The 24,248-nt window shown below is 35.6% G+C and overlaps 2 protein-coding genes across 5 annotated transcripts in view; one reads left to right on the forward strand and one right to left on the reverse strand.

Annotated features, from left to right (window-relative positions):
• The window catches only part of LOC141812030 (uncharacterized), a 34,456-nt gene that overhangs the window by 1,900 nt on the left and 8,308 nt on the right, over positions 1-24,248 (reverse strand). The window lies entirely within an intron of this gene.
• On the forward strand, positions 16,880-24,211 carry LOC141812012 (proline dehydrogenase 2, mitochondrial-like). Of its 2 annotated transcripts, XR_012600222.1 has the most exons (5): positions 16,880-17,362; positions 17,443-18,085; positions 18,183-18,423; positions 19,250-19,350; positions 24,129-24,211. XR_012600222.1 is itself a non-coding variant. In XM_074700106.1 (4 exons), exons 1-4 carry the CDS (start codon positions 16,880-16,882, stop codon positions 19,296-19,298), a joined length of 1,416 nt encoding a protein of 471 aa, XP_074556207.1. In that variant the 3' UTR covers positions 19,299-19,362. The 2 variants fall into 2 exon arrangements, 1 of the variants encoding a protein (XP_074556207.1); XM_074700106.1 differs by lacking the exon at positions 24,129-24,211 and having other exon boundaries at positions 19,250-19,362.

Genomic DNA, 24,248 nt, shown 5'->3' on the forward strand with positions numbered 1-24,248 from the left:
AAGGACAAGGACTAGCATGAAGTTATTGTAAGAGACCAGAAACAACATAAAATGATAAAATAGCTAACTTAATAATGACATTTTTAAGAAATAAAAACAGTTGAGAATCTATGATTCAATAAAGAATATGCATTGGCTCAATATATGGAATTTGATTATGAAGGCATTATTTTCTATTGACATTTTTATCAGGCATTATTCACTATGGAGTATAAACTAAGAAACTAATGCTAATAATGTGCAATTAAGATTTTAAGGCTAGAGATGAGACAGTAATAGACCAATATTTCAAACCATAATTGAGGAAGTGAAACTCAACTACACAGCACTATCTTACACATGCTCCTGTATATTTGGCATTTAAATGATATACAGACGAATTGTGATTGTTTTGGTAAATCATTCATCGCCATACATTGCCAATCTCCATTGAGTATATATTTACATCTAAGGAAAGAGTCTTCTTGCATACAATTAACTGAGTGTCCATGCCCTCTCTCTCTCTCTCTCTCTCTCTCTGAGGTAAAGGGAAGCAAAAGACCACACCCATATCTTACATCAAATACAAAAATACCTTTGTGCAGGGTATGTATTACTAGATGTTTATGTGCCTTATATTACTAGAATTGGATGCTCCTTAAGATACAATGGTTATAGATTTAGTAGCCCCAACATTAATAATGAAAGTTACTAATACCCTCCGGTCACTAACATATTCAGGTGAGATGAATATGACCCACTATGGTTCACACACCTCAAAGTTTTGTGAACAAGCAATATTCAAGTGATATGAGCACTAATCATATTAATTGTTCAATTCTAATAACAAGAATACAATGACATTAATTTTTCATAACAATAAGTGAAAGGGAGCCTCGGTGCAACGGTAAAGTTGTTGTTGTGTGACTTGGTGGTCACATATTTGAGTCGTGGAAACAATCTCTTGCAATATAGGATAAGACCGCGTACAATAGATTGTTCCTTAGGACCTCACATTAGCGGATGCTTCGTGCACTGGACTGCTCTTTTTTTCATAACAATAAGTCTATTAATGGATGTTTGGATCCCTAGGTGTAATGCAAAAATGCTATAATATCAACATAAAGGACATAATCAATCATAGTCAGTAATTGATGTAAAACATGTAATTATCATCTTTAAAAAAAACCTAATGCAACAGAGATCATAATACTAAATGGATGTTTGAGGTTACTAAAAATGATAAAAAATAAACTACTACTATCTAGTAAAAAGTTAGTGTACCTCCAATCGATGATAAGATGAGAGAACAAAAGTTAAGATAGTATAGGCTTATGCTCAAAGATAATTGGTGAATTTTGTTGTTTGAATCAGTTATAGTTGAAGTTGGGGGCAGAGGAGAGTTAAGAAAAATCTAGCTAAAATACATGAAAAAAATTTTAAGGATGTAAATATTACTACTGAAGGCTTGCACAGTGATACTTGTTTTTGGTCCCAAATAGTTGAGACTAATAGCATTGAATATAATTATTCTAATCTCCATGAGGATATATTTAAGATAAAATATATATTTAAGATAAAAAGCTGTGAACGAAGAGGAGAGGATGTGAAAATATTCCATGTGCAGATCTACCTTATCAAATTACTGAGTACAGAACTGGTTGACCACCCATGTAGAAGTTCACTTTTGCAAATTGTTCTAATTATCATGCAATTTCTACAGCATCACATTAGTATGTCACCAACGAGGAGAGAAAGAAGAAAGATAAACTATTGAAATGAAGCAATAATGAGTAAAACCAATAAGAATAACATGTGCTAACCAAATGAATCAGCAACCTCAACAACATGTGCTTGTCAAACAAATTAACAACCTCTATGAACAAGAACAGAAAAAAGTTTGTAATAGTCAAATTATACTTGCTACATGCGATGCTACATGCACGTATCAACAGAGAGAAATTCATTAAAACAAGAAAACATTAATCTTAACCAAACTAAATATGCTTAGGGTGACCAAATTTGACATGTTCCAACTCTGGTCTAACTGGGCCCCATTATGAACATCATTCAGATTTCAGATTCATAGCTCACAAAATCTGCTAGTCACAATTTGACGGTCTTTGAACCTTTTTAATAAGGTGCAATATTTTCCAAGATTCCGCTACGGTCATACTACTGCTAATTGGCAAAAGGAACAAAAACAAGAGAGTCAAAACAGCCTGCAAAGGTTAAACCATAGGGATGCTCTTTTGCCTATGATAACTATGATATAAGCATAAATTTCTAATTTATAGAAATCTACTTGATTACATACGTCTGGGAGTTTTTACATTTGTCTAAATCGTGCTTGCTTACGTTTCATGTATTTAAGCATTTTGTCATACTTGCAAATCAAATTGGCTCTGTTCACTCTGATGGAACAAACACATTTAGTTTATATGCAAAACATAACTTCCTATACTTGTTGCTCCATAACAATCCCAAAAGAAAGGATTCTAGAACTGATATAATCTCGTGTATAGAATACTGCATATATGCACAGAATGTGCAATAATAAAATGCTCAAATGATGCACAAGGAAGCACACAAGGTAGGGTAGTCAAAAATAAGGTTGAAATAAGTTCAGAAATTTCAGAGAGCTGTAGGCTAGAATTTTGGTCAGCTCCTCCTTTTTCAAGCTAGAATGGAATTTTTCCTATATTTCTTGTAGCTCAAGTGAAAAACTTGTCAAATATTTATCAAAAAGAAAGTCCGTTTGTTTGTGAAGAAATTTCTCTCTTCAATTGGATGTTTATAGTATGAAGAAATGCATCCAAAAAAACTTAGTCACGTTTTGGATTTTTTTTTTCTTTATTTTTATTCTTATACAGATTACGGAAGTTTCAAATTAATCCCTTGACCAAAACATCTCATGAGCAATGAAAACTGCTACTATGCATACCACGTTTTAGAAATCAATTGTCATTTGGGACTAACAAGAACATACCAAAGCAAGCAGCATTTAGTCAAAGAAGTATTTTTTTCATTCTCCCACCTATCATTTTGAGCTCAAATGTAAATCCGATGAATGTCTCATTAGCTCAAAAAGAACGTACAAAAATGGTGATCTAGGGATAAGAGCAAGACCACCTGGGGGGCAAACACGAGGGGAGTTCGGGATCGTCCAGGGCTCTGTGGAGGGCATTCTTCGACTGAGTCCACGGATCTAGTGCGGCGGACGTCGACGGAACTGTCGTCCGCGTCGGGTCTCGATCTGCCGGAGGAGTTATCGTCCTCGATCTCGTCCCTCCCGTTCACGTTACCCATCCTGCTCTTTTCTTTGCTTCTCCCGATCGATTCTTCTGTTGGTCAATTCGGAGTCCGTCCGGTGCGACCGCCGCCGAGAAGCGGCGTGGAGGGGCGGCGGAAACGGAGAGGTGGATGACGATATCGAAAGCGACTTCAGAAAGACAGAAAACGGTTAGGCACAAATAAATGTATGATTTAAGAATAAACCATTTAATAGGTAAACAATTAAAAGACTTTCGTCATTACACGTTGCAGCTACTGCTATTCCTGCTAATTATAGCAGAAGTAATTTTAATAGGTTTAAATAATTTCGATTGAATTAATAAATAATAATGATGAAATATTATATATTTTTATATGTAATAGTTTTAGTTGAATTAGAGCAATTTAGCAATTACTTTATGTGGTAATAGTTCGTACTAAGCCTGGGGTGACTGATTCGGTCCCACATAAATTTTCCATTGATCATCTAGATAAATCGGGAAGTACATACAACGGCCGACCCAGATGTCCAGCATCCTTTGATTGCAAATTTAGTTTCCCACTGGCCACTAAAATAAATTTGCAACGGTCAACTCAGATGCCCAGCATCCTTTGATTGCAATCCCCATTTGAAGAAAATTTTTATAAATACACCATAGCTGAGAATCAAACCGCGAATGCTTGAATGAAAACCTGAATGTCCTATCGCAGCACAGGGACTAATGAAGTTGAAATGCCACGTCACCTCATCTTTTGAATTTATTTAATAAGTTGAAATGTAAAAAAATATGCGTGTGGCGGCTACGCAGGATTAACTTAGCAAATAACATTTTGTTGCTTCCAATTAACTAAGAAATTGCAGTTTCCATTTTATTTTACTTTCTCTATCTCTTCGGTTTGAGCAAGCACACCAATAATGAGCATGCGGTGAAAATGTTAAAATCGGTGTCTCTTTTAAGGAATGAACATTCGAATCATTCAACTAGATAAAAAAAATTAATACCAGTGAAATAAAATTAAAAGTAAAGTGCGAAAGAAACGCTAGGTCACAAACACATGACAATTTGATGATCAACTCGGGACTCACATGAGAAAATGGCAGAATATAAGCATATTATTACAATGTCTTATTGCAGCAATCGTTCATTGCAAACACCATTCGGAATGTTGACATATTCTGTATCACATCTATATTCGCAACAGCCATACCTCTTTAAAAATTGGATTAATTTTATCATAAGATAGATTATGATGAATATACTGTTATACTCTCATAATGAAAAGCCCCTAGTTGTTTTAAGGTAGGAAAGCTGAAACAAATGCTACATGATTAGAAAACAATAGTAAGCAAAGCTGGGTGAGAATACATCCAAGCAAGCACGCAGGAAGACAAAATGCTAGCAAGCAAATACGACACAAGTATTTTGATAAATCAATTGCCAGATATTTTGATTGACCAATAAAACGCCTTAGTAGCCACTAATGTGAGAAGACAAACATTTCTGGAGTTCTTGATTTTCATATCATTTGGTAGAGGAAATTGTCAATGATAAGTCTACCTGGTACAATTAAATGTTCGTTGAACCATAATTTCTCCTCTTCTTTTGGTGCAATTTCCCTGTCCAACTTCCGAAGATCCATGAATCCATCTAACTACATTGCATAGTCAAAGCATTATGATTGTTAATATTTGAGCTTTGCAACTTAAAGCAAACTGCCACACGGAAGCCAAAGTATCAAGGTTACGTTTATATTTGTCATTTTACAAAAATTACCAAAATGGAAATAGCGGACTCAAAATGATTCTGCATAGTGGTGTCCAAGTTTATTATTTTGGCATTTTGAGTAATCCTAAGTTTAAAACAAGTAAAAAACAAGCAATTCATGACTTCATAAAAATTTCAAACAGCTAGTCAACTCTGAAAATAGTTGTGCAAAATGCCTTCTTTTCTACCCATGATAGGGCAATATGTGAATATTTGAAAGAAAAAAAAATTGTCATTAGAATACAATTAGAAAAGACAATATAAGAAAAATACTAACAATTAGTATACAGTAGTAGTAACACCTGATAGTTATTCATCATTCCGCATCTGGTAAACCTAAGAATGAGTAATCTGGATCTGCAGAACCAAGCAAGGGAATATACTCTGATCCTCTGACATGAACACTGAAGCAAGCTGAAACAAATGTAAATAAAGGGTGAACCTTAAATAATTTCCAAACAAACAGAGTGTGTAGTCCTCTAGAAGAAACAGCATTCAAAAGCAGCAAACAAACCACATAATGACTAATTGTAGACCAGAAAATAAAAAAAGGTGTAGAACAGTAGGTTTTCAAGCAAAATAAAATATTCAAGCCTTCTGATCGAACAATTATAACACTCATAAGGAGCCAACCATCAAATAAAGAAACCTTCCCGTGACAAATAAAATATTGTAAATTTTATTTTTTAAAATCTTCTTCTCTAGTTACTACTTGCTAAAAGCTTTAGCATGAACCAAGTATTGAGTTGTTTCATAGCGCTGCCTTTGGTAGTATTTTTATCAAGAAATATACCAGGTATGTGTTCGCGTGCGTGCGCGTGTGTGTGTGTGTGTGAGAGAGAGAGAGATCATGTAATAACAAGAAAATACCAGCAACCAATACCATAAAACCAAAATAAAATTTCACCTTGCACCTAAATGGAACATGTTTTAAGTTAAGAAATCACTTCAGCATAAATCGAAATTAGCCAAAAATAGCCGAAACCATAGTAATACATCTGAGAAAAGCATGAAGAAAATAAGAATAACTACAATTGAAAGATAGATCAAGTTCAATTTTGAAAGAGAAATGAACAAGCTGCAGACTAAATTAACCAAATGCACCATTCCAAAAATAAAGTGAGAACATGCACCAAAAGCACTCACAAACCCATCACAAAGTTGTTATGCGCTTGTGTAAATTACCTAACAGAATAACTGACACTACAAGGATAGGTCCATGATAAAATTAGTGCTACACAACAGCCAACAAGATTAATATTATTTTCTTCTAATTTAGTGATCTTACCATAATAACTTCCACTATTTTGTTAATAATCATTTATCAGACAGGAGAATAAAACAAGAAAGCAACCAACTATTAATTTTATGAGGCCATGCTTTATGGCTGAAGTGTTGGACAAATTTTGAACTTAACAAATAAAAGTGCAGCACTGAAGATGATAGAGTTTGCATTATGATAATATTTTTAAGAAAAAAAAAAAAGATAATGACCACATGGCGTCAAGGGTAGCCCAAACGAACAAGAAAAAAAGGTAGATATATAGAACTAAATGAAGGGATAAAATTTATATAGCCAAACCCAAATGATTAAGACAAACACACACAATAATGAGGAATCAATTAGATATTCAGCCAAAACAAACACAAATAGGTGATGATGAATCAACTAGAATTAAAAAAAAAAAAAAAAGGAAGTGAGGAGGATAAAACTGTGCTCTTAGTCTACATCTGTAAATAATTCTTAAAATATACTTAAATACTATCTCCTACCTAAGTGTCTTGTCATTTTCGATTGGATTGGGCTCCCTCTTCAGTTTTAATAAATTATCCTATTCAGTCACTCACCTCTAATGATGTTGGACCTACAAAGGCATGTTAAAGGAAGTAGGAAGTGAGGAGATGATAAGACTCCACCTTTTAGTATCTCCAAACGAAGGTTCTTGAGATAAGCTTAAATGCAAGAGGATCTCCATTTAAGGACCTTGGTAAATTCCTTTTGGATAACTTTGAAAAGGAAATGTGAATGAACTTAAACTTATGAGTTGCAGGTAACAAGGATATGTTTTTGCATAAAGCTACAATAGCAAAAAAGAGGGGGGGGGGGGGGGGGGGGGGACCATTTAGCCTGGCTAGTCGGTACTTATGCTGTGCTTGTTGTCTATATTCCTGTTTTAACAAAAGTTAGAGCAATATACTATTGATATTATTTAAATTATTCAACATGTTCAGTTTGTAAAATGTAACAAAAGCCAATCCAAAACAGGAAGAGGTGTTAAAAGAGGTTAATATAAGTTGTGAATACAATGAGTAAACAAACAAATAAAATTATACTGAAAAAAATAACATTGTTAAAATTGCTAAAAAGGTGGAGAATAGAAGGTAGAAAACCTTTTATCAAGAGTCTGATTAGAATGTTAGCTTTTGAATCAAGAAGATTATGGATGACTATTTCAATGAAAAAAACCAACTAAGCTTTGGTTCATAAAAAAAATCAATTAAGCTTGAATAACTATTTCAATAGTTTGGTTCATTTTAGATTTGATTTGGTTTAGCTTGATTATCTTATCAAACTATTTGAACACCATAAAATTTGACTTGAATTAACTCGTTTACAACTTTACTTACTAGGTATAAATAAAGTAATTCAAGAAAGTTTGAGGTGCTTATCATATACTTATCTTTATGATAGCAACTTACCTTGTTTACCTTAGAAAGCATCATAAAATTTATTTTTATTGTACTTGGCCCTTGGCAACTCACCAATTGTCGGTCAGATAGTTTTGATAATTGCTTCATGTGAGTGTGATCAACCTTTGATGTCAAATCTATGCTTCCTCTTCTTTCTTTAGTCACGAGACACTTAACAGAAGCAAGTAAAACAAAGAATGTCTATACATTGTGACTTTAATGCCCAATTAGAAGGATGTCAAAATCATAATGTTTGCCTAAGCACTTGATCGCGACGAGTTTAACTTTGTATTAGTATCACACAATTGGTTAATGTTAAGTATATTTACCTTCTTGCTATCTGTTAATAAAACTTTTCGAATAAACTCACTCCTCAAGCCTTTTTATCAAGCACAAAAATTGAGCTTTTGGTACCTAAACAATTTTAATCTTAGATATATCCCTAGTTGCAATTTTATGCATAAATGGCCCATTCGATTTGTTTCCACTCAGAGACGCATCTCTATTAATTAAAGATGCATATGAAACTTCCTTTTCGTTAAGTTTATAACCTATGTTCGCTTTGTTATAAACAACGCAAAATTTCAATTAACATATCTAGATATTTGAAATCCACCATGAACTTTAGTAAGGATTCCTTCAACTCCTTAACTTGCTCCATCAATTAAACATTTTCCTCCACAAGTTTCTTAGTTCCCTACTCTCACAAGATCATTGAGTTAAAGGGTTCTTATCTCTAAGGGCTTTTAATTCCTTTCGCCTTAGGCTAGCAATAGTTTCAAATAACTTATTGATTTCTATAGAATTTACCTCATTGTTATTGTTAAAGTCACTTGAGGAGGACTCCTCACCACTATATCATGTCTCCTCGATTCAACTACTTGCCCTTGAATTCTATGAGCTCCTCCTCAATCTAGGTCACTCCTCTCATGTCCTTTGAGCACCTAGGTTATTTGCTCTTGAATTCAACCTTCTCAATCAAGGCTACATACCCTTAATTTCAATCTATCTCAATTAAGGCTACTTTCCCCGAAGCTCCAAGTCCTCTCTCGATTTAGGCTACTCGACCTCATATTAACTTAAATAATATTATCAAACTAGAAAAAAAAATACTATAATGGAGAAATTATTTTTCCAACATAATGATTGCCCCATTATCTTAGCCATTCAAACAAGAGTTGTCCCTTTATGATAAAATAAAATAAAAACTTATCTTGTTTTTATTTTATTTTAATTTTTTCCCCTCCAACTAGACATGATATGATATCTCGAGTTGTTCATGTTTTTGAATCCCAACAAGATATACATAAAAAACTTGCTCATTTAACAAGAAGATTTTAGATCACTTTTAAAATCTCATTCTCAAGCCTCTAATAAATCATAAGTTTTCTTTAGAAGTTTTAGGTGAATAAATTATCATTTTACATTTTTTTTTATAAATCAATGATGGCTAGAATTATTTTGCTATGTTTTAAAAGCAATCTTTTTGGATGGTTTCTATCCAATAATTTAAGTAGCTCCATTATTTTGATATTGAGCTGTTCTTGTTGAGCTGACCCATTAAAATATGTTCTTGTTGAGCTGTTCAATTTTATCAATTATAAAAATAGAGAAAAAAAAATAGAGAACATGGCTTTCATAATTAATTAATTATAAATATATGGTGTTTGATGGTTGTATGTATGTTTGTTTGATGGTGATATTTTGACTTTGAGGATGATATTCATATTAGTACATACACATATATATGATATCATATCTCTTGGATAGCTACCCAGAATATTTTATCAGATACAATGAGCTATATTTTTTCTATAAAAGGTGGAATCTGTCATCCTCGCAGCCCCACACGGTCAGCCCCACTAGCATATGTGAGGAGGTAAATCGAAAACCTGCAGTTGGTCATGACGGAAGAGGGTATTGTCTCGTCTTCATCGAGATTCGAACTCTTGTCCATTTTTGCAACTCTATTCTATTATAACCAACTCAGTTATGCCCTGAGGGCACAACCAGCTATCTTTTTTTTTGAAAAAAAAAAGAGATAGCATAACCAGCTATCTTTGATCATATGTATGTTTATTTATTTACCTTCATCAAAATTATTGAGCTGTTTATTTTAATCAATTATAAAAATAGGGAAATAAAACAGAGAACATAGCCTTCATAATTAATCAATTATAAATATGTGACATTATGTTAATTGTCCTATACTATCAATATATTTAATTGAGAGAAAAATAGAAGTGCTTTCTTTGTTTTTTTATCATTAGTTTTTCCTATCAAATTTATTCAATAAACTCAATCCATCCTCATTTAGGCCTTATTTTTTTTTAAACTTCTTTGAAGATTGAAATATTTTGAGTCACTATTTGACATTAGTTTACTCCATAACATTTATATAAAACATAAAATTATAGTAGATAGTTCAAAAAAGCTAAACATTAAATGATTTTTAGATATCAAATAATTTTTTCAAAAGTATTTCATTCTAATTTGTATTGTATATTATTTTGAGTTGCAAACTAAAAATAATAAAAATTTTTTCTAGAACAAATAAAATTATGATATATATATATATATATATACACACACACACAAAATATGGTAAAAATTAAATGAAGGGCATTCCATTATATTTTCCATCTTGAAAATACTTTTATTGTAATATTTTTGAAGTAGTCATAATCATATTTATTATAATATAAAGTAAAAGGTTAAAATTACTACACATAAAACATTTTATATTTCAAATATACAATTTAATTAAAATTATCAATTTAATAAAAAATAATTTTGATATTATTGTAATAGTTATGATTGTAACTGCTTTAATGGATAATAATTATGACCATAATTGATACAATTGTAGCATTAATGGCCATTGAAATAGATGTCTTTTTAAATAATTTTTAAATAAAATTTTTGTTTACAATAATGAAAACAAGGGATCCACTTTTAATTATTTTTTTCTCAAACACAATATGTAAATTATAATAATTAAGTGCACACTCTTTAAATTTTGTAAATATAGGAAACACAATATATATATATATATATAAGGATACACAATATATATAAAATATAGGATAAAAATCAATAGAATATCTTATATTTTTATTATTGCCAGAGAATATCCCATTTAAAAAAAATAGGACAAAAATCAAAAGGATATTATATTTTTTCTAAATTATAAAAAGACATCCCACTTTAAATTTTTTTAATCAAAGGATGCCCCCTATATACCATCAACTTTATATATAATTACCTATTTATCCTCAATATATTATTGTCATTATTATCTCTCGTCTATATTTTCTATCTAAATTCTAAACCTAGTATAAGATTGAACTCAATACTATAGGGGTGAATAACATTATGAATTTTAAAAGCTTTAAAGAATAAAAAATAATTATAAAAATATTAATAGAGAAATATAACAGAATAAAGATAAATAATTAAATCAAGTATTCTAAGAACAATAATATTTTTTAGGTTAACCAATAAAGCATGCAACAATTATAATGACGTACAACATAAATAAATTGATTCTTATTTCGATTAACTCCTCTTTAGAAAGATTTTAGAACTGGAGAAATTTAAAAAGAATCTAAAAATAAAGTATAATAATACAAGGATGTACGACAACTAAAAAATGATAATGTTACGCTTATATTGTCATATATAAAGAATGAAGCATGAAGTTATAACGTGTGGCGTATGAAGAGCACTAAATGTGAGCACGAGCACATTGAGAATGATTGAGAATGAGATGCTTGAAAGCTCTACCTTGTGGCTCCTTTTAGACGTCTTCTTCGGATGTTGACATATCACCTCCTAGTCGATTGGACCATCCTTGATCACCTAGGAGCCTGTTAACATAGTTGCAATGTTTAGCTAGTAATAAATATTATCCATGATCTCGATCACCTAGAGCTAGGTTAATTTTCACTTTTGACATGCTTTCTCGAATTGCTAAATCTCATCCGTACTGGTCGCCTGGAAGCATATACAGTCGCTTGGACACTATAGTTTTCGACCCCTTGCTCTAGTCACTTGTGAGACCTCAACTCCAACGGTCAAAGGTTATCTAAAGCAATCACCCGGTCTCCCTTTTGGTCGCTTGAAACTGTCAAACTTTGTTTCCCTATACTTGATATAAATAATCAATATGATATAGATTTTAGTTTTACTCGTGCATATCTTAGATAGATGCTTAGCTCTCAGCTGACCTATCTAGTGTGATTTGCCAAGTCATAGCTCCCAGTTACCTCCATTTGGACTTGTCTACCAAGTCACAACTCTAAGTTGTCTCCACTTAGACTTATTTGCCAAGTCACAACTCCTAGTTTACCTCCACTTGGACTTGTCTGCTAAGCCATAACTCCCAGCTGCCTCTACTTAGACTTGTCTGCAAAGCGATAACTCCCAGCTGGCTTCACTTGGACTGGCTCTGCCTAATTCCCAACTAGTACTTTTCACTTGGTTCCCAACCAAGACTTCCAACTATCTAATTTTCAACCAAGATCTTTTGCACTTGCCTAGTTTCACTAGGACTTAGCCAATTGCTTGATTCCTAATCAGGACATCCATCTATCAAGTAACTTGTTTTCTTGACATAAAATTATTAATTCACAACAACTTAACTTTACACTTAGTCATATATCAAAACACTGGGCTCATTATGGTGCTCCCAGCACAAACAATCTTTCTCTTTTTGATCATATAAAAACTAAATTAAAGTTAGTTATAAAAACAGTTTTATATAGCCAACATGATATTCAATGTATGATAAAAGTAATACTGAATGAGTCATATATGAATAATAAATTTTAGAATCTCTCTCTTAATCACAACTCTCAATTTATATTAAATTCTTAGAAGGAGAATTTAAAAATTAACTTTTAACTTTCCTAATTTTTTGAAGAAATTAAAATTAACTTTTAACTTTCCCTAATTTTCTCTCTTCCTTTTTTATACATCAAAAATTTAATATAGAAAGAATGTTTTTCAATTAGAAAAAATATGTATGTATAATAGATTGAAGAAAGCTAAAAATGATAGTCAAACATGTAAAAGTCAACATCAAACAAGTCAATCATAAGTCAAACAGGAAAACATCCATATAAGTCAAATAGTTCAAAATAAAATAACTGCAACTCCTACAAGTTCATAATAGAAAATTAAGATAGATCAGAGGAGTGATGCTGACGTAATATGTCCATGATCCCATGTATCTGGTCCTTCATACGTGTGACCTTCTTCTCGAGTTGAGTTACGCGCTCCTCTAGAGTCAAAGGTTGTGGAGATGCTATTATGTCAATGTCGAGCTCAGTTCGAGTTTGAATCTCCGGAGATTGGGGAGTTTGCCTCCCATCCTTTCAGACTAATGTGTTTTTTCTAATACGATGGAGTCTCTAAGTTCTATACTGTTAGAATTGAATAATAGTTGAATATTACCTTGGTAAATATCAATCTCGAATGATGCCAGGATAAGGGTCAACATATGATAGTAGGGCATAAGAACTTGATGATTAGTAATGGTGTTGAAGTGATAGATGATAGATCTGAATATATGAAAGCTCAAGTTGATGTCTAATTTATGTCTTAGTGTATAGGTAGAAAAGAGTGAAAAAGTTGTATTATATCTTGATTTCTATCGAGAATTAGTAAAACACATAATACTAGAGTTTTATTCAAGGCATAATCTTTTGCTCTTAGTTCACTAGAGTGGAAGTTAATGATTAGTAGAATTGTGTTGCTCACCAATGAGATAAGTGTAAATTTGATTCAACGAAATATAGGGAAACAGATCAGAAAAAGGTTGACTGATGAGAGGAAAGTAATAAAATTTTAAAGATGAAGGACACAACTCAAGTTGGTCCCTAATTAGATCAGATATGAAAATAATGTCAATTTTGACGACTCTAGATGTATATGTACGTAAGGTCGTCTATTCAAGTGATGTTGTTATAGAATTTAGCGTATAGATCAAGATTTATTGTTTGGCTATAATAAACAAGTTTAGACAGACCATAGTAGGTTATAATTTCTAGGATGCTAGTACAATAATCTAAAAGGAATTGTCTATTAAGGTATGTTGGAGGTATGATAATATAAGTATGTTGTTCATATTTAAGCCTAAAGTTCTTAGAAGGAAACCTATAGTCATTAGAAGAAGACTGTGAGAAACTAGCCTCAGTAATACTTCATTTCCGTCTAACAAAATAAATATTTCTTAACATTAATCTTCAAAAATTGAAAGAATTTTAAAACGATTAAGTTTAGATTCGTTACCTAGGCATGATGTCCTGAAAAGATGCTTCAAAATAAAAAATATGGATCGAAATCAAAATCGAAACAGATGAAAAATGAATTTTGAATGAGGAATTTGACGAGATTTGGATGGACTTCGACGATTAGGTCTCGATCTCCTATATAAAGGTCCTCTAAGTGACCGCATGTCGTGGATCGACTGGAAGGTCTTATCTAAGGTGCCTGATCAGAGGTCATGCGAGCAACTGTGGGTAATTTGGTTACTTGGGGTGCCTAATTCTTTACCGCGATAGTAAATACTATTTATTTCTGTCGGTGCAGATCCAGACTACTAGGTTACTCCCAGTCAATCGGGTGTATCCTGGTCAGATTCATTTGACTATTATGTCTAGGTGTCTATATTGAATCCAAGTGACTGAGAGATCGAAGAAAATTTACCTATGTTTTTCCAAATTTATTTCAAAGTAAGCATGCAAGCATATATATGTTTAGAACAAGGTGATTTAGCTTCAGCTAGTTCCACTCGACTAGATGCACCAAATAGGGTACTCCTTACCCTTCCTTGACATGCACCCAACCGAGCATTACTAGCGTACTATTAGCTCAATCCGCTTTGATACCAATTTATAGGATCAAACTTGATGCTAAAGGGGATGAATAACATTATAAATTTTACAAGCTTTAAAGGATGAAAAATAATTCTAAGAATATTGACAGAGTAATGCAAGGAAATAACGATAAATAATTAAATCAAATATTTTAAGAACAAAAATATTTTCTAGGTTAACTGATAAAACATGTAATAATTATAATGATGCATGACATACATAAATTGATTCTTATTTTGATTAACTCCTTTATAGAAAAATTCTAGAGGTAGAAAAACTTATAAAAGAATCTAAAAATAAAACACAATAATACAAGAATGTACGACAACTAAAAAAGATAATGTCACACTTATATTGTCGTATATGGAGAATGAAACACGAAGTTGCCACACATAACATCCAAAGAGCACTGAATATGAGCACGAGCACGTTGAGAATGATTAAGAATAAGATGCTCGAAAGCTCTGCCTCGTGGCTCCTTTTATAGACTTTCTTTGGATATTGACGTGTCACCTCTTGGTCAACTGGATCATCCCCGATCACTTGGAAGTTTTCTGACATGACTGTAATGTTTATCCATTAATAAATGTTATCCATGATCTCGATCGACTGGGCTCTCCTTAGTCGCCTACAGCCAGGTCAATTTCAACTTTTAACCTGCTTTCTCGAATTATTGGATTTCATTTATATTGATTGCCTGGATGCTGTAGTTGCTTGCCCCTCTCTCTAGTCGCCTATGAGACATTGACTCAAACGATCGAAGGTTATTTCTAGCCAATCGCCCAGGCTCCCTCCCGGTCGCGTGGAACCGTTAAACTTTGCTTTCCTGCACTTGATACGCGTAATCAATATGATATAGATTTTAACTTTACTTGTGCATACCTTGGCTAGATGTTTAACTCATAGTTAACCCATCTAATGTGATTTACCAAGCTATAATTTTCAGCTGCTTCTATTTGGACTTGTCTACAAAGCCACAGTTCTTAGATGCCTCCACTTGGACTTGCTCTATTTAGTTCTCAACTAGGACTTTTCTGATTGGTTCCTAACTAAGACTTCTAACTACCTGATTCCCAATTAGGATTTTGCATTTGTCTAGTTTCACTAGGACTTAGCTAATTGCCTGATTTCAAATCAGGACTTTTATCGTTAGTAATCTGCTTTACTTAACATAAAATTATTAGTTTACAACAACCTAACTTTACACTTAGTTATATATCAAAATACTAGATTCATTGTGGTGCTCCCAACACCAACACTTGGAGAGTGTTGTAACAGCTATGAATGTTGTAATAGCTACTATAACGTAAATGTTGAATGAGTAGATCGAATTCACATTTTAATGGTTATGAAATCATAGCTGCTATAATGTGAATGATAGATGAATAAAATTGAATTTACATTATAGCAACTATAAAATCATAATTGTTATAATATGAATATTCTTTGAATATGTTAAATATGTATTATAATAGTTATAAAATTGTAACTGCTATAGTATGTGTAGTAACTAGCTATGAAATAGTAACTATTATAATGCGCTTGATCAATTCATAATTTAAATGGGAGATCATACAAATAATAGTATGTTGGAGGATAACTGAATAATTATATTAAGTTACTTATAGGTAGAGTGTCCTTTAAAAAATGTTCGATTAAAAAAAATAGAGACGCTTAAAAATAATACAAGGCTGCTTTATCTAGTGCAACATAAATTAAAATAAGATATTTTATATCATAATGTTTTTATTAATTTAATTAAAATTACTTAAATTTAATTAAAATTATCTCAATATCATCAGGATAGTGTAACACTACTGCTATCGGGCAACATAAAAGCAACATAGAGAAGCTACCACTATCGCTAATACAGTGGAAACGGAAAGTTGAGTATTTCATATGAGTAATGATAGATAGAAAATTTGTAGCATGAATGTAGCATGACACACTCAATGCAAGTAGATCCCATTGACATGCAGTGGAACTCACATCCATGTATTGAGTGTGTCATGCTATATTCATACTACAATTTTCATGCTACCTATCATTACTCATTTCATATTATCGGAACAATATTTAATAATCTTACTGTTATAAAAGCTTTTTTAGAATTAAAAAAAATGATGAGGCATCTTTATAATATTTTTTTAAAAAAATAAAATTTCTTTTACAATAATAAAATAAGGTATATATATATATTTTTTTGATAATTTAGTGAACGCTTATGTTTTGTTTATATAAATACCAACAACATCTCGCCGTTGTATTCAATCGAATCAACCGCCGAAGATGAGAACCGCAACCAAAATCACCGCCCGTTCCCTCTCCTCCGTCGCCACCAAGTTCCCTGCCGCCGGACTCCCTCCACCTCCTCAGCCACCTTCCTATATCGACCTCTCCGACACCCGGCGCCTCTTTGCTTCCATCCCCACCTCCGCCCTAATTCGCTCCCTCGCCATCCTCTCCGCCATGGCCACCGGCCCTCTCGTCGACCTCGCTGGGGCGGCTCTCCGCTCGTCCGTTCCGAAGGAACGTCGACTCCTCCGAGCCACCGTCCTCACCGCCGCCCGGGCCACGGTGCACCGCCACTTCTGCGCCGGCGAGCAGGGTGAGGATGCCGCCCGCATGGTGCGCGCGATGTGGACGGACGCCGGGCTGCGCTCTATCCTCGACTACGGGATGGAGGACGCTGACGATGCCGCTGCCTGCGACCGCAACCTCGCCGGCTTCCTCCGCGCCGTCGACATGGCCTCGTCGCTCCCGCCCACCTCCGTAAGTCCCACCTAACCACAAGTCTCCCCCCTTCCCGATCAAACAGAACCATACCACTGCTTACCCACTTCCCATCTCAGACAAGCGTCTGCGTGAAGATGACAGCTCTCGCTCCCATTTCACTGCTAGAAAGAGCGAGCGATGCGCTACGATGGGAGCAGCAAAATCCTTCATTTCCAGTGGCATGGAGAACTCATTCCTTCCCGGTTCTATGCGCGTTCAGTCCCCTGTACCTCACCCCGACCGAGCCGCAGCCCCTGACGGAAACCGAAGAGAACGACCTTCAACTGGCGGCTCGCCGGCTCTCGGCCATCTGCCAGAGGTGCGCACAGGCCAACATCCCCTTACTAATCGACGCAGAATACTCCTCCGTTCAACCTGCCATCGATTACCTCACCTACTGGGCAGAGTTAAAGTTCAATCACGGCGACAAACCTACTGTTTACGGGACGATTCAGACTTATTTGAGGGACTCGAGAGAGAGGATGAGGAACGCTGCGGGAGCTGCAGCAGCAGCAGGGGTCAGTCTGGGGATCAAGCTCGTGCGAGGCGCTTACATGAGCAGAGAGACCCGGCTGGCAGCGGCCATGGCTGCGCCGTCTCCACTGCACGGGAGCATCCAAGAAACGCACCGGTGCTTCAACGACTGCGCTTCTTTCATGATGGGGCGAGTCAGCAGAGGAGCTGCTGCTCTCGTCGTCGCCACCCACAACGTTCAATCCGGTATTCCTCAAATCAAATTATCTCTTCCTTTCGTCTGCTTCAGAATAAACACTTGCCGAGAAAGATGATCGATCGATCGATCGATCGTACTGTGCAGCGCAAGCAGCGGCAATGAAGGCGCAGGAGCTAGGAATCGGGAAGGAAGATGAGAGGGTGCAATTCGCGCAGCTGATGGGGATGGCAAATGGGCTGTCGTATGGACTTCGGAACGCTGGCTTTCGAGTGAGCAAGTACTTGCCTTTCGGTCCGGTGGAGCAAGTCATCCCTTATCTTCTCAGGAGAGCCGACGAAAACAGAGGGCTCCTCTCATCCTCCGCAGCAGACAGACAACTCATCAGGTCACCCACTCTCCTCATCTATATTTTATTTTATTTTATTATTCTAATAAAATCTTTTTTATTTTTTCTCTCCACTCACATGATGTTTAAGTATTCATTCAGTAACATCTTAAACATGTCTAAGTGTTTCTTTATTTCTTCTGCTAAGGCTCTAAACGAATTTAAATAAATTTAATTTTTGATTTAGCAAAATTTTATTTATGTTTGTTTAATACCTACAAAATTAATTAAATTAAATTAATAAATTTAAATAACTTATTAAATTAAAATAATAAATTAATACATATATATTCAATTCATTATTATTTATGAATAGAGATTGGGGACGATTCTGAATAATATTCACGAATAAAATTTGTGAATAATATTTATGAATAAAATTTATAAATTATGTTTATCAATCTATTTTTATCAACATGTTAAATATAAAGAATAAAATAAATAAAAAATATATAAAAATTTAAATTAAAAACTCAATGACATTTAATAAATCAAGTTTAAGTAAAATTTGAATCGCTAAAATTTATAAAAAGAAAATCAAATTAAATTTGAACAATCATTTCAATGATTTTATTCATTTTAAGTTGGACTCGATTTAACTTAATTTTCTTATCAAATAAATTTAAACAATATAAAATTTGACTTAGCTTGACTAGTTTATAGTTGTGTCTTTGATTCTCATCTTTTATTTATGTACTCTTGCTTTGTAACCTAACATTTAATTTTATATAATATAATATATTTAATTTTTTGTAAATATTTTTTATCTTGTCCAATGCATATTTTAATTTGCCATACGTTTGACAGATCTTCTCTTTTGTCACAGGAAGGAGCTCTCGAGAAGACTCGCTGTTGCAATTGCAGGAAAGAATTGAAGGGCCGATGCTTTTCCTTCTTTAATGGCAAGCAACTACCCAATAATAAGAGGTTCTACTTCTACCAATCCATATCGATTTTCAAAAACTTTCTTATAATCAAATTTTACTTTTATCAGACAATCTATTGATTTTTTTTAAATCACAAATTTTTAAAAATAAGTTTTTTCCTCTAAATACATTGATAATTATAAACAAGTGTATCATAGCATCATATTTATAATAAAACCATCACTCCACAGCTAACTAAAATGTATAAGAATAAAGGATGGAAGTACGATTTGGAAATGAATATCTATGGTTGGTGCAAGTAAGTTGGGAGAAAAAAAGTGTCAGTACTTTGCGAAGAAATCAACAAAACAAAAGTGAAATAAAGCTTGGAGATTGCAACTTGGGGATGACCACAGGCTGAGGGGTGGAATAGCAGATCAATTTATTCACTTATTTGATTCTACCCTCAGAGTTAGTACGCAACGAAAATAAAAATACTACTAAAACGAACACCATGAACAATGCTAACATCGGCATTTACATGGTTTGAATGGAATTGTAAACAAGTCAAATAGAGACAAGTTTTATGGTGTTATTTAAACTTGATCCGGCGGGGTTATTTGGTGATGACATGAACGTCGGATATGACGGGATACGCGGGAAAAAGAGTAAAAATAAGTATTAGTTAATTTTCGAGAGCTATTTCAGGAAACATCGACCTCGCATTCTGATCTCGATATGCTTCCTTAAGCGTGTGTCGACCTTCCATTCTGGTCTCGGTATGTTTCCTTAAACATCCGCCGACCTCCCATTCTGGTCTCAGCATGCTTCCTTAAACATATGCTGACCTCTCTCGCCGGTCTCGATATGCTTCCTTAAGCATATGCCGAGTTCTTGCTTCGGTCTCGGTATGCTTCCTTAAGCATATGTCGACCTCTTGTTTCAGTTTCGGTATGCTTCCCTAAATATATGCCGACTCTCTACTCCAGTCTCGTCATGCCTCATGCATCATGTGCTAACCTCATGACTCGGTCTTGGCACGCCTCCGACCTCATGACTTGGTCTCGGCACGCCTCCCCCCACGTGTTGCGCCGACCTCCTAACTCGGTCTTAGCATGCCTCGCGCGTCTTGTGCCGACCTCATGGCTTGGTCTCGGCACGTTTCCTGCATCCAGGGTTAACCTTTGGCACGTAATGCTTATTTGAAGACATTGTTGTTCCGCCTAAATCGGGGGGGGGGGGGGGGGGGGGGGGGGGGGGACAGAACTGATTCTTCCGAGGAAACAGGAACACATTCTCAAATATATATCAACGGACGAACTCTTTCTAGAACGGAACAAGCATGCCAAAATATTTCTCAAATGGTTGCTAATATTTCAAAGATCAACCGCTATAAAAAGGTAACCCATGTCCATGGGTACAGGTACGCACATATAAACCCTAACTTCTCAAAGGCATTAAACTCCATGCGCCGAACCTTAACTTGAGCGTCAGAGTGGCTTGTCGGGATCCACCCCCCGATGTCATTCTAACTCTCTTTTTGAGTACTTTGCAAGCCTCTTCTTCTCCTTCCGCAGCTTCATCACAGGAGCGTGCACGTCGGCTAGCCTTGAATCAGCGTTTGAACCATCCACGGTGTACTGACCGGAATAAATTGGCACCATCTGTGGGAAAATTGAGCTAAGACTCTACGACGGTTAACACTGGAGGAATAGTTGACGAGCATGATTCTGCTGAAAAGAGTTGCGGCGATAAGATGATTGTCACTTCCGAGAAGATCAATGAATTAGTCTCATAGACTTTGATAAAGGTATTACAACAGCACTCCTTATTGCCTCCTTCAAAAATCCCGGCACCTTCACCAAAAGACCTCTCTCCCCATCGAAGACGACCAACACCGAGAGAAGATAACGTGCCCCTATTAAACTCTCTTCGTAAGGAAGACACTTTTTTGAAGGAAGATTCTCACAAATCCAGAACTGACCTATGCCGACCTGGCTACAAAAGCAAAACGGTCATAGAAGACGAGGTAAGCATATTCCGCACGCCTCTCTCTAAGAAAATCCTGGAACAGGAATTGCCTCAACACTTTCGGCAACCCCAGCTAGGAGAATACACTGGATCTTTAGATCCCAAAGATCATCTCTGTCGCTTCGAGAATGCTGCTTTACTCCACCAATATCCAAATGGAGTCAAGTGCCAAGTTTTCTTAACCACATTGTCGGGCTCTGCTCAAAGATGGTTTAGACGTCTTCCCCCTTCCTCCATACATTCTTTTGCTGATTTCAAGACTACTTTCCTTCATCAATTCGCAAGCAGTAAAAGACATCAGAAAACACACCTAAACTTGTTCACCATGAAGCAGAAATCGTGAGAAACTCTCAGGGAATATATTCAAAGCTTTGACAGAGTCATTTGGGACGTTCCTTCTACCCCTACAGAGGTATTGACTAGTGCCTTCTCTCAAGGATTGATGGATGGAGAATTTTTTTGATTATTAGTGAAGAAACCTCTTGCCAATTATGCCAAGTTATTAGAAAGAGCTGAGAAGTATATACATTTGGAAGAAACTCAACTTACTTGACATGGAGACAGCTCGACCAGTTATAAATCAGATAAGAAAACTTCTCCATCTATACATCATAAGGGAGTGCCACGTGGACTTTATATACCCTCTTGAAATGAAAAGCGCACCGTGCATACCGTCTCTTCTTTTCCTACCCCAAAAGAAGCACCCCCCTCAAAGTCCTCCAAAGGAACAAGTTCATTTTTGCACATACCACCAATCTTTTAGTCATCACACTAATGAATGCAGACAGTTAGCACGAGAAGTGGAAAGAGTAATAAAGGAGAAGCAGCAGGGAAAAAGAGCTCCATCCCCCGTATCAAGACATGCTACCTACAAATATCCTAAGCAAGAAGTACAGAAAAATCATTCAGAAGGAATTCAAGCAAGTCCTATGCAGGATTGAGATGTCAAAACCTCAAGAAGACATTCTCCTGAGCCACCGCAAGGACATCATACAAGACGAAGAAGAGAACCGACACTCACTAACCAAACTCATCCCGAGAACCCTCCTCATTGAGGCATCATCAATATGATCTCGGGAGGATCTACAGATGGAGATTCTAATCGTGCCAGGAAAGCTCATGGGAGAAGATTGGAGAATTATGGTATCAGTACTAGAAGGGGAAAGCCGAAGGACCTACCATCAGCTTCGGACCACAAGATCTCAAAGGGGTCTCTACACCTCACGATGATGCTTTAGTCATCCGCGCCATAATAGTCAACTATGAAGTAGCCTAGGTCTTCGTCGATATAGGCAGTTCTATTAACATATTATACCAAGAGGCCTTAAGTCAGATGTAGATAGAGAAGTCCAAACTAAAATCCATGTCTACTACTTTATTTGGATTCATAGGACACGAGGTATAGCCGTTGGGACAGATTAGCCTACCTCTTTCCCTGGGCAAGAGCCTTTAATTCAAACTCGAAGCATTGTTTTTACAGTAGGAGATGCTCCATCCTCGTACAATATTATTCTTGGGAGACCTGCGTCAGTGCTTTCCAAGCAGTAGTCTCCACTTTCCATCAGAAAATAAAGTTTCCCATAGACGATCAAGTCGGCTCAGTCAGAGGAGATCAAACTATCACTACAAAAATATAGCCATTTAGCAACGAAATTTTACGACAAATAATATTCGTCGCCAATTTGGGACAACTTTTGTGACAAAAAAAGAATTTGTTGCCAATTTGTAACGAAATTTGTGACAAAACCATTTTTGTTGCTAAAATTGCGACGACTAAAATTCATCCCAAAATTCATCGCAAATTTGCGATGAATTTTACTATTCATCGTAAATTAGCGACGAAATCACAGATTCGTCGCTAAATTTCACGATTTCGCCGTCACTTAAATACCTGGGCCCACTTGATTTGGTGATGAATTCACTATTTATCACCAAATTGGTGACGAATCATGAATTCGTCGCCAAATTGGCGATGAATCAGCCGATTCGTCGCCAATTTGGTGACGAATTCAGGGATTCGTCGCCCAATTGGTGACGAATTAATTTTCGTCGCCAAATGACCTAGTTTTTTAAGCCACCGCCCGACTCCTTTCTTCCTCCGTGATTTCTCTCTTCTCCACCGTGATTTTTGTCTTCTCCACCATGATTTCTGTCTTCTCCACCGTGATTTCTCTCTCTTTTGCGGCCGCGCGACAGCGATTTCTTCCTCTCCGATCTCTATGGCGACTGCGACGGCGACGACGAAGCATTAGGCGACGACCCTCAACGGTAAAATCCTTTTCTTCCGGCTGGTTTTTGTTGTTGCGGGGTGGTGGCGGCCGGCTGGTTGTTGCTGATGTTGGGTGCGACCCAGTTGCCGGCGATCCGTTGCGCCGCACAGGTTGCTGGAGCTCGCCGGCCAGCAGCACTAGGGTTGCTGGTGCTGGCCGACGGCGGGCGGCTGCTGGTGGTGCCGGCCGAGGGGTTTGCCGGAGTGGTACTAGGTTAGGGTTAGTGATTAGGGCTGCTGGTGGTGGGTTAGGGTTAGTTATTGGGTTAGTGTTAGTGGTGGGTTAGGGTTAGTGATTAGGGTTAGTGATTAGGATTAGGGTTTAGGGTTAGGATTAGTGATTGGGATTAGTGTTTAGGGTTAGTCTTATAGTTAATGTTTAGGGTGAAGGTTAGTTTTTATTTTTAATATTAGGGTTAATTAACATTTGTGTATTCTTTGTGTATAATAATCTTTGTGTATTCTTTTTTAATCAATTTTAGTATATTTTAATTAATTATCTTTGTTATATAATATAACATTGTAAATTTGATTTGCAGGTCCTACTTTGAGGTGTGAAGGTCCTACGCATCCTCGTGTTTTCACGTGTTGTAAGTCTAATTTTTTTATTGTTAAAAGAAATTACCATGATTGTTTATGTTTATGTTAGGTTTATGTTT

The sequence above is a fragment of the Curcuma longa genome, chromosome 1 (genome assembly GCF_044706935.1).
Source record: "Curcuma longa cultivar G26 ecotype Majalengka, Jawa Barat chromosome 1, ITB_CL_G26_1.1, whole genome shotgun sequence".
Taxonomy (NCBI): Eukaryota; Viridiplantae; Streptophyta; class Magnoliopsida; order Zingiberales; family Zingiberaceae; genus Curcuma; species Curcuma longa.

Coding starts and splice junctions, on each gene's coding strand:
- LOC141812012 (XM_074700106.1), top strand. CDS start 16,880: ATGAGAACCGCAACCAAAATCACCGCCCGTTCCCTCTCCTCCGTCGCC. Junction 18,086..18,182: donor CACCCACAACGTTCAATCCG/GTATTCCTCAAA, acceptor CGTACTGTGCAG/CGCAAGCAGCGGCAATGAAG. Junction 18,424..19,249: donor GCAGACAGACAACTCATCAG/GTCACCCACTCT, acceptor CTTTTGTCACAG/GAAGGAGCTCTCGAGAAGAC.